We start from the raw sequence: 12,500 nt of genomic DNA, 5'->3' as shown, positions 1-12,500 counted from the left end.
GAGAGAGAGAGAGAGAGACAGAGAGAGATTGAAAGCTAGAAAGCAGGGCAGGGGGGGTTATGAAACTTGTGCTCTTTAATTGGACATGACTGTGCTTGTGCTCTTGATTCAGAGTAGCTTCAGCTGGAGCTGGATATCGATTTCCTTTTGTTGAAGACACATTTGACCAAGGTTTCCACAAGGGTGCCAGCGATTTTACCACACACACCCACACCCACACACACTCACACCCACACACACCCACACACACTCACACACAGTTACATACCCACACCCACTCACACACACACACCCACACACTCACACACCCACACCCACATATAATACACACACACACACACACACACACACACACACACATACATATATAATACACACACATACATATATAATACACACAGACATATATATACACACACACACATATATATACACACACACACACTCACACATATATATAATACACACACACATATAATACACCCACACTCACACAGTCACTCACACCCACACACTCACATACCCACACACACATATATAATACACACACACATATATAATACATACACACACACACACACACACACACACACATATAATATGCACACACACACACACACACACACACACACATATAATATGCACACACACACACACACACACACACACACACACACATATAATACACACACACATATAATACGCACACACACACACACACACACACACACACACATATAATATGCACACACACACACACACACACACACACACACACACATATAATACGCACACACACACACACACACACACACACATATAATACGCACACACACACACACACACACACATATAATACGCACACACACACACACACACACACACACATATAATATGCACACACACACACACACACACACACACACACACTAGTGTATGTCCGTGTGAGACGGGGAAAGACAGAGGAAGAGAGAGAGAAGCAGAAGGAAGGAAATGGGGCGTGACTGGCGTTCCTCTTCCACCGTGTCATGTGATCCAGCGACCTTTGCGGACACCCTGCTGCAGCCTCATCAGTCACCCCAGGCTGAGCTGAGCTTCACACCGTGCCCTCACACCGGCCCACACCTTACTGACCAAACTGGTCACCAAAAGCTTCCGTTGGTCTTAAACGGGGGCGTCGCTGCTGGATGGAAATGGATAAACCTACACATGCAGGAGGTTGTAGAAGGGAACAGCCGAAAGGACACAGACAGAATGAAACACAAAGATTAAAGAGAAGGAAAAACCAGGCTGGCAGAAGTATGAAATAATGATGAATGACAAGAGTGTGGGAGAGAGAGAGAGAGAGAGAAGAGAGAGAGAGAGAGAGAGAGAGAGAGAGGGAGAGAGGGAGAGAGGGAGGGAGAGAGAGAGAGAGAGAGAGAGAGGGAAGAAGAGAGAGAGGGAGGCAGAGAGAGAGGGAGAGAGAGAGAGAGAGAGGGAGAGAGGGAGAGAGGGAGAGAGAGAGAGAGGGAAGAAGAGAGAGAGGGAGAGAGAGAGAGAGAGAGAGAGAGAGAGAGAGGGAGGGGGAGGGGGAGAGAGAGAGAGAGAGAGAGAGAGAGAGAGATTGGCAGTGAGAGGACACTTTCTTCCTAAAGCCCCCTAGAGTGTGTGGTAACTATGAGTTTTTTCTTTAGGTGTGTGTGTTTGTGTGCGCATGCATGTGTGTGTTGAATTGAGTGGTGAAGTTATATTACATAACTGCAACGGCTGAAGAGTGCCCATCCTGACTTTAGGGAGAGAATAAATCTCTCTCTCTCTCTCTCTCACATATGGATTCTCTCTCTCCCTCCGTTTTATCCTTTCTTCTCATCTCTTGTTTTCTCTTCAACCTGGTTTAATTTCGTTAAGAAACACCAAACCCAGACAGGGCTACACAATACATCAGCGAATAATTGTTGCAGTACTTGTCTTTGCAATATTTTTAGCACAAACTATGCAAATGAGTTTTTAACTGTGTGCTGTGAGCATCCTGACCAATCACAGACATCCCAGTTCAGTGTTCTGTGGCTATGTTGACCAATCACAGACATCCCAGTCCAGTGTGCTGTGGCTATCCTGACCAATCACAGACATTCCAGTCCAGTGTTCTGTGGCTATCGTGACCAATCACAGACATCCCAGTCCAGTGTGCTGTGGCTATGCTGACCAATCACAGACATCCCAGTCCAGTGTACTGTGGCTATGCTGACCAATCACAGACATCCCAGTTCAGTGTTCTGTGGCTATGCTGACCAATCACAGACATCCCAGTCCAGTGTTCTGTGGCTATCCTGACCAATCACAGACATTCCAGTCCAGTGTTCTGTGGCTATCGTGACCAATCACAGACATCCCAGTCCATTGTGCTGTGGCTATGCTGACCAATCACAGACATCCCAGTCCAGTGTTCTGTGGCTATGTTGACCAATCACAGACATCCCAGTCCAGTGTTCTGTGGCTATGCTGACCAATTGCAGACATTCCAGTCCAGCGTTCTGTGGCTATCCTGACCAATCACAGACATCCCAGTCCAGTGTTCTGTGGCTATGCTGACCAATCACAGACATCCCAGTCCAGCGTTCTGTGGCTATGCTGACCAATCACAGACATTCCAGTTGAATCATGGGTTTTCGCACTATCCAGCATATATAAAATGATGTCAAAATAATGCAGGCCAGTTCAAAACTGCCACGTCAGTCTTGTATTCTGTTGGTTTCATGTTGTTGTTTTAATACGTTACGAGGCAACAATCGCAATAATAAACAGTAAAACCCCCAAAATCGCAGTAATAGTATTTTTGTTGGGTCGAGTGTCTAGCTAGGACCTGTACTCTTCTGCACTGCTGGATGAGATTTTGGATTTTATATTCCCGTTTTGGGCTTTGGGTTGTTCTTTTGTGTCAGATACAACCACCCTTAATGTTTCTTTATTAAACAAACCAACAAAATCCTCTGACAAACACAAAATGACTGCAGCAACCATGGTTACGTGTGTGGCGTTTTCCTGCTCAAGAGGTGATGTTTCCTCTCACACGTGAAAGTCAGTTAGTCGTGTGAGAACAACACGCTGGTGGAGAAGTTCAGAGCCTCACGCTGGCCCTGCTCACACACTGCCATGCTAATGGACTAATCTTCCTTACCAAGAACACACTGCTCTTCCCATGATATCTCTCTCTCTCTCTCTCTCTCTCTCTCTCTCTCTCTCTCTTTCTAACATGGCCACTTTAGCAAACCCCCCCCCCCAAAAAAAAAAAAACAAGACATCACACGGCCAAAACGAGGATAAATGAGGGACTGGGATAACACACCACAACACAAAATCTGTAATATAAATATTTTCCTCCCTGATCTTCACACCCCCTTGCAGTATGTGTACAGAAGGCATCTGTCCCTTGTCTTCTAATCAGAAAGGTGTGTTGACCACTGAGAACTGAACTTAGTTTTAGGTGTTTTCACACCGTTGCAAACATTCTATCTGACGAGCGCTTAGCAACCAGGTGCGAGCTGACCCGAGGTACGAGGTGACCTGTTAAAGCGATGAAATATGATGTCTTTGCTTTGGCATGTATGCGAACCAGTGACAGGCTACAATAAGACAGATCTATGGAAGGCTGCTACCAGTGGACTCCAGCTGACCAACAGGACTCTGTTCAGCCATTCTGCTGGACAGAGGACAGGCAACTGTCCAAGTGGGCCTTCTTTCTTTCTATCTATCTATCTATCTATCTATCTATCTATCTATCTATCTATCTATCTATCTCTCTCTCTCTCTCTCTCTCTCTCTCTCGCTCTCTCGCTCTCTCGCTCTCTCGCTCTCTCTCTCTCTCTCTGTCCTCTAAGATTCTGTAGTCCTCCAAGAATCTTATGCATGTAGAGAGGGAGAGAGAGAGAGAGAGAGAGACTACACAAGCTACAGAGAGGAAAAAAAGCTTTGAAACTCCATTCTGACTCACCCCAGGCTGACGCAGACTTCTGTCACCACACAGCACATCTGAATAGCTGCCTGCATCCACAAACACACTCGCTAAGACTCTTCAAAGCAGAGTATCACCTCCACAACACCATCTCCTACACCCTCTCAAAACCACAACTTAATACAGTAAACCAAACCCAGCAAAACGAATGCGGCAATCACTGGCTCGACGCGCTACCTTCCATTAACAGTTTAGAATGTTTCTATACTGTTGAACGGAGAATACATGTTTGCAGATTATCTAATTACAGTTAGAAGTCCCAAAGAAAGACACACATTAACCACGTACATGACTTAGTGTCTATAACCTGGAGACAGAAAAGGTTTGTTATCAACAACTCCGGAAATCCAGAGAAACACGGACGTGCAGCTCAGCAGACCTGGAAACCACGTGGTAAAAACACACACTTATCGTATTCTTCAAGAGGATACGACAAGGAAGGAAGATAATGTTTAGGAGAAGCTAAACAGGACAATATTTTATAGCTGACACACTAGAGAAATCAGACCATATGTTAAACTTATCCCAGGGATATATACCGTTTATTTATTTAATTGTATGTGTGTCTGTCATACGTGTTTAGTGTGTGTGTTTGAGTGTCAGAGAGGCTACAGTAAGTGCATATATTAAGCTTGATTACATACATGTTATTTATTTATATTTATGATTTATTTTCTTTTTGTTTTGATCTGTTTATCACATTTGCAACAGTAGATAATTACAATTCATGTCAATTTGAATTTGAGAAAGAAAAAGGGAGAGGAAGTGGCTAGTGAGAGAGACACAGAGAGACACACAGAGAGACACAGAGAGAGACACACAGAGACAGAGACACAGACAGAGAGACACAGACACACAGACAGAGAGAGACACAGAGAGACATGCAGAGAGACACGCAGAGAGACACAGAGAGAGACACACAGAGACAGAGACACAGACAGAGAGACACAGACACACAGACAGAGAGAGACACAGAGAGACATGCAGAGAGACACGCAGAGAGACACACAGAGAGACACAGAGAGAGACACACAGAGACAGAGACACAGACAGAGAGACACAGACACACAGACAGAGAGAGACACAGAGAGACATGCAGAGACACGCAGAGAGACACGCAGAGAGACACAGAGAGAGACACACAGAGACAGAGACACAGACAGAGAGACACAGACACACAGACAGAGAGAGACACAGAGAGACATGCAGAGAGACACGCAGAGAGACATGCAGAGAGACACAGAGAGAGACACACAGAGACAGAGACACAGACAGAGAGACACAGACACACAGACAGAGAGAGACACAGAGAGACACGCAGAGAGACACGCAGAGAGACACGCAGAGAGACACAGAGAGAGACAGAGACACAGACAGAGAGACACAGACACACAGACAGAGAGAGACACAGAGAGAGACACACAGAGAGACACAGAGAAAGAGTGAACCACAGAGAGACACAGAGTGAGTGTGTATGTGTCTGAGTAGCTGTACAGGAAGTCTCTGGCTTTTCCCCTGTTGTATGAGTGCTGGATGCAGGCCTCCCCTCGAAGAGAGACCAAGCACGAGAAAAGAGACCGCGGCACTGAGAAAGAGATGAAATCCTGCTGACGTTGCCTTTGTGAGCAGTGTAGGAGGAATAAACACTGATGATTAAATCAGCTGTCCCCAGCAGAGCATAAACCTCCCTACCTCTGCTGACATCTCTCTCTCGCTGTCTCTCTCTCTTTCTCTAACTCTCTCCTTCTCTTTCAGTCTCTAGAGGCCTACACCCCTGTCTCTTGTCTCTCCAGATCTGGTGATGTTTTTTCAGGCTTGTCTGGCTGTCTCTTACAGGCTTTTGCTATAGGATGATCTCTCTCTGACGGTCTCTCTCCGTCATACGGATCGCTTACACTAGTTCGCTTACAATAGTTGTGTCGGGAATGCTCCCTTACTAGGAGTGTCAGTCTAATGATGTGGTAGCTGTAACAGTCTCTCTCTAACAGTCTTATTTGAATTGGTCTCTTCATAATGGTATCGCCCTGTTTCCTATCTCCATAGTTCCCCCACACATTACTGGTTCCAAACGGTGTGTGTTTTCTAGTTTCGGTAATGGTTTCCTGTTATATATTAACCCCCAGATGTCCTGTTATAAACCCCAGATGTCCTGTTATACACAAACCCCAAGACGTCCTGTTATAAACCCCAGACGTCCTGTTTTATATAAAACCCCAGATGTCCTGTTATATATAAACCACAGATGTCCTGTTATAAACTCCAGATGTCCTGTTATACACAAACCCCCAGACGTCCTGTTATAAACCCCAGACGTCCTGTTATACACAAACCCCCAGATGTCCTGTTATATATAAACCCCAGACGTCCTGTTATATATAAACCCCCAGACTTCCTGTTATATATAAACCCCCAGACATCCTGTTATAAACCCCAGATGTCCTGTTATATATAAACGCCCATGCGTCCTGTTAAACCCCTAGACGTCCTGTTATACACGCCCAGACGTCCTGTTCATTACACACTCCATCATTTCCTCTCTGTTCTTCTGGGGAACTAATTTGTTAGAATGTCTAAAAAAAAGTGCAACAAAAAACACTTAAAAAGAAGCATTTCTAAGACACATAAAACATAAATACTTAAGTATTCAAAATATAGCTAAACTATACATTTAATTTGACACTTAAATTCAGGAATCGATTTTCGGAGTCATGTAGGAATCTTTTGAAGTGATTTAAGAAACTAAACTGGAATAAGCTAAATGAGTGAATGAATAAGTGTGTCACGGTGTAATGTGTGGCCCGAATGCCGAAGGGCGTGGAGCAGGACGCACAGACTCTCCTGACGTGTGAGATATTTAATAACATAAAACACCAGTGGCAACGGGGCAGTCACACATAACACAAACAATGTGAACAGTAATGCAGACTACATGAACACCGACGATGACTAACAATTACTGACATTAACATTAACACGAATTAGACTAATGAATGGGAAAGCTGTGCTAAGCAGTTACGAACGCGATCTTTAAACACCACCACACAAACAACACGCTACTTCAACAATGACCAACACACTGCACACTTTGACACGGGTTTATATCCATTTAGACAAGACGAGGTGCAGGTGTGTGCAGGCGTGGCCACAAACACAGATCCTCCCACTGCACGTGGCGGGCCAAACCACGTGCCTCGCGGGAGGCAAGCATTCCGTGTCACATGGTTGGTCCCGCCTTGCTTCCATGGTTTCCCCATCTTGTTTTGTTTTGGTTCCATTCCGTAGTGTTTTGCACACCTGTTCCTCCTTTCTAGTATTGGGTTCATGTATTTAAACCCTGTCTTGGTGCTTTGTTAGCACGTTTGTGTTTCCTAAGCTCCGTGTGTTATTTCCTAGTCTCTGCTATAGCCTGCTTCCCCCGTTTGCCTTCGTTACTTTGGTTTCTCCGTATTGGCTCAATGACCCTGGACCGTTCTAACAACTCTGACTCTTCTCCGCACATGCGTCCGCCTCCTTACCATCCCATAGTGATTTTAAATAAATTCCTAAGTCTGGAATTGTGCTTCAATCGTGCTCCAACTGAATATGATTGTTTTTCAGACCTTGCCTGTTTTGCTTTGCTCTGTTCCCATCTTTCTCACTGTACATATTCACTTCAGAGAACGAGAGAGCGAGGGAGAGAAAGAGAGAGACATGAGAGAGTTAGTAAGAGAAAAGGATGAAAGAGAGAGAGAGAGAGAGAGAGAGAGAGAGAGAGAGAGAGAGAGAGAGACAGATAGGCCTGGGCAAGGCAGACAGACCCGTCTAATTCAACATGTCCTGTTTCTTCTGTAGTGCCACTTCTTCTCACAAGTGATTAACACACACGCACGCACATACACACACACACACACGCACATACACACACGCACACACACACACACGCACATTCACACACACACACACACACACGCACACACACACACACACACACTTTGTCTATATACAGCTTCTATCTGTTTCATTTCCTCTAATGTTCTCACTCTTCCTCAACAGTTCTCTCTCCCATCTCTCTCTCTCTCACACACACACACACACACACACACACATTGTCTATATACAGCTTCTATCTGTTTCATTTCCTCTAATGTTCTCACTCTTCCTCAACAGTTCTCTCTCTCTCTCTCTCTCTCTCTCTCTCTCTCACACACACACACACACACACACACACACACACACTCGCATGATTGGTGACATTCCCAGCAGAGTATCACATTGCTGGCAGCGTATCAGCGTATTCCACCTCTTACATCAGATTCGGATTACCACGGCGATCCCTAGAATCTGGATTTATCCTGCACAAATTTCCTCTCATGATGTAGTCAGGTGGAGCCCTGGAAAGACCCGGGATATCAAAGTTACCCCCACAGCTCAGGATTACCCCAAACCCCAGCTCAGGTTTACCCCCACAGCTCAGGATTACCCCAAACCCCAGCTCAGGTTTACCCCCACAGCTCAGGATTACCCCAAACCCCAGCTCAGATTTACCCCCACAGCTCAGGATTACCCCAACCCCAGCTCAGATTTACCCCCACAGCTCAGGATTACCCCAACCCCAGCTCAGATTTACCCCCACAGCTCAGGATTACCCCAAACCCCATCTTAGGTTTACCCCCACAGCTCAGGATTACCCCAAACCGCAGCTCAGATTTACCCCTACAGCTCAGGATTACCCCAAACCCCAATTTAGGTTTACCCCCACAGCTCAGGATTACCCCCAAACCCTAGCTCAGGTTTACCCCCACAGCTCAAAATGACCTCCGGATCAGGATTACTCTCCAGCTCAGAATTACCCCAAACCCCATTTTGGAATTACCACCACAGCTCAGAATTACCACAGAACCCCAGTTCATAATTAACCCCACAGATCAGGATTACCCCCACACCTATGAATAACCCCCACAGCTCAAAACATTTACATTGTTAGCGTTTGGCAGATGCTCTTATCTAGAGTGACTTACACACAGTTCAGAAATACCCCACACCTCAGAATTACCCTCCCAGCTCAGAATTAACTCCCCCAGCTCAGAACTACATTTATACTGTTAGCGTTTGGTGCATGCTCTTGTCCAGGGTGCAGAATGACAGTATGGGGGCTCTTTAGGAATCAAACTATGATGCAGTTAGCACTCAGAAATACCCCTCAGCTCCAAATTACCCTGCGGCTCAGAACTACCCCACAGATCAGAACTACCCCTCACCAAGCTCATTGTACTCGATCTCTGAGCACCACTGTTGCAGCTTTACAGGGAAGAGTTAAGAGCCCCTGGAAAAACACACACACACACACACCCTCTAAGATCAATACTGAGCTGTCGGCTCTGTGCAACCCATACCAAACCTCTTGCCTACCAGCCTGGTATAACTCATTCATGCATAGATGGGATTTCAGTGTGTGCATGTCTATGAAAAAGATTTGAAAAACAAGATGAATCAAGTCTTTAAATAGAAACTCTGTGAATGTATCTTTTGAGGACAAAGTCTACTGTACAACATAGAGTAACACTACTCACATAACACCGCAACATCACACCGTCATCTGTTATAATACATCACGCCATCATCTCTGTTAATACGTCACACCGTCATCTCTGTTATAATACATCACACCTTCATCTCTGTTATAATACATCAAAGCTTCATCTCTGGTTATAATATATCACAGCTTCATTTCTGGTTATAATACATCACACTGTCATCTCTGTTATGATAATAAATCACACCTTCATCTGTTATAACACATCACACTGTCATCTCTGTTATAATAAATCACACCTTCATCTCTGTTATAATAAATCACACCTTCATCTGTTATAATACATCACACTGTCATCTCTGTTATAAATCACACCTTCATCTGTTATAATACATCACACCTTCATCTGTTATAATACATCACACTGTCATCTGTTATAATAAATGACACCTTCATCTGTTATAATACATTACACTGTCATCTCTGTTATAATAAATCACACCTTCATCTCTGTTATAATAAATCACACCTTCATCTGTTATAATACATCACACCTTCATCTGTTATAATACATCACAGCTTCATCTCTATTATAATACATCACAGCTTCATCTCTGTTATAATACAACACAGCTTCATCTCTGGTTATAATACATCACACTGTCGTCTCTGTTATGATAATACATCACACCGTCATCTCTGTTATGATACATCAAAACCAATCACATGCATCCTGCCTCCGCCTAATGTCAAGCAGTCCAAATGCCAAACGTACAGCCCTGTTCATGTTTCGCTCTCACTTGTGATTCCTAGTTTGGAATCTCAGGACATGAAAGGGATCCTGGAATTTCAATTAGGCTCCTGATGAGTTTTCCATGTTAAACAATTAGATGTGACTATCAGTAACTTTATTAGAGATGATTGGATGTCAGTCCATTTGCTGAACCTGAACCTGATAAACTATCCAGATTCTGTGTGTGTGTGTCTGTGTGCACATGTGGGGTAGGTCAGCCTTCTAATAGCAGACAACCCACTGTCCCACCACTGTGGTGGTTCAGAACCATGTGAAAATGTGTGTGTGTGTGTGTGTGTGTGTGTGTGTGTGGTGTGTGGTGTGTGGTGTGTGTGTGTGTGTGTGTGTGTATGTATGTGTGTGTGTCCAAACATGCTGGGATTTGTTTTATTTAAATTTAGGGTGAGAATCTCTTGTGATAGCTTGCTTAGTAAAACTGAAGGGAAGTGTGTGTGTGTGTGTGTGTGTGTGTGTGTGTGTGTGTGTGTGTGTGTGTGTGTGTGTGTGTGTGTGTGTATGTGTGTGTGTGTGTGTGTATGAGAGACAGACAGACAGGGACAGAGACAGACACAGGGATCAGCACATAATGTTAGTAACATTCATCAAAGCAAGTTACAGTCTCAGCAAGAAAAATACTGTTTATAAATATAGCGTACGTGGTCTGCCATGGCCTCTAGCAACCTAATAACTGTGTGTGTATGTGTATTACAGCATGATCCGTGCTACACATTAACACCCAGAGATAGACAGCTTTCACAATAACCTCCTTCACATAGCCACTGCTCCACGTGCCTAACACTTCTCTCAGCAGAACTCCGGAAAGGGGACTTTTGAGAAATGTTTTTAGTGTGATAATCCCAATCTCTTGTCATTTTGCCATTTCTAAACTTCGGATGAGGCTTTACATCCTCTGAAGGAGTAACCGACACAACGCTAAAGACTCTGAACACAACGTGACGTCAAAGACCTGAATTCTGCCGGTGTTGTGTTTTGTGGTGTTAACTGTCCCAAACAGAAGCTTCCACTCCAGGATTTCCTGGTGTCACCTACCTCTGCCCCCAAGCTACGCCCTTCTCTGCCATTGCCATACCGCTTCACCATTTCTGTCCTCTAGTCTTGGGTGTTTATTTATGGATTTATACTTGTATTATATGTATTTATACTTTATGTATTTATATTTATGTATTTTTTGCTTGCTTGTCAGTTTGCCTAGTTTTGCAAGGATTTGAGTAGCTCATCTTATCAAACTCTGTTATTATAGTAATCTTATCAGACTGTGTTATTAGTCATCTTATCACTCTTTTTAGTCATCTAATCAGACTGTTATTAGTCATCTTATCAGACTCTGTTATTAGTCATCTTATCACTGTTATTAGAGTCATCTTATCAGACTCTGTTGTTAGTCATCTAATCAGACTGTTAGAGTCGTCTTATCAGACTCTGTTATTAATCAAGTTATCAGACTGTTATTAGTCATCTTATCACTGTTATTAGAGTCATCAGACTGTTATGAGTCATCTTCTCAGACTGTTATTAGTCATCTTATCAGACTCTGTTATTACAGTCATCTTATCAGATTGTTATTAGAGTCATCTTATCAGACTCTGTTATTAATCAAGTTATCAGACTCTGTTATTAGTCATCTTCTCAGACTGTTATTAGAGTCATTTTGTATGATTGCATTTTGGCTTCAGCAAGTCACGAGCGTGCTGGCTAGTTTCTCCTAACGGGCTGACCGTCCCGGGCCAGGCAGGTGTGGGCCGTTCTTACCTGGCGGGCACCTCGATGTTGGAGATGGCATAGAAGTACTTGAGCAGGTTGTCCCTCTGCACGTACGTGCCCCCCAGGGCGGGCCGCAGGAGGCGGAGCCTCAGGTTGGTGAAGGTGAAGAAGTCCCTCAGGCCCTTGGTGTTCTCCAGACGCGCGTACAGGCCTTCGCCGAAGAGGGCGAGGCGCTTGCGCGCCTCGAAGCGCACCACCTTGTCGCCTTTGGCGCCCACCCAGCGCGAGTACTCCTCCGTGCAGATGACACGGGTTGCGTTGCCCGGCACCAGGTCGGCGGCGCGGCGCGGCGACATGCCGAACGCCTCCGCGCAGTCGTCGGCGTAGAACTGGTACGGATGCCACGTGCGCCCGTGGTCCAGCGACTTGTCCAGCGCCATGGCGGTGGGCCGGCCGTACTCGAAGACCACCTGCAGGTC

At 44.9% G+C, this 12,500-nt stretch overlaps 1 protein-coding gene across 8 annotated transcripts in view; it reads right to left on the bottom strand.

Annotated features, from left to right (window-relative positions):
- The window catches only part of ntng2b (netrin g2b), a 71,420-nt gene that overhangs the window by 43,391 nt on the left and 15,529 nt on the right, over positions 1 to 12,500 (bottom strand). For all 8 annotated transcript variants that reach the window (XM_081703992.1, XM_081703995.1, XM_081703998.1 and 5 more), the window contains one exon: positions 12,070 to 12,500. This exon is cut by the window's right edge and continues 192 nt beyond it. In XM_081703992.1, coding sequence (XP_081560118.1) covers positions 12,070 to 12,500 — 431 coding nt within the window. The remainder of the gene's footprint in view (positions 1 to 12,069) is intronic.

This window comes from Electrophorus electricus, chromosome 21 (assembly GCF_041902795.1).
Source record: "Electrophorus electricus isolate QZ-2024a chromosome 21, ASM4190279v1, whole genome shotgun sequence".
NCBI classification, from domain to species: domain Eukaryota; kingdom Metazoa; phylum Chordata; class Actinopteri; order Gymnotiformes; family Gymnotidae; genus Electrophorus; species Electrophorus electricus.
The sequence above is the reverse complement of the archived record's forward strand: the minus strand, read 5'-3'. Positions and strand labels throughout refer to the sequence as shown.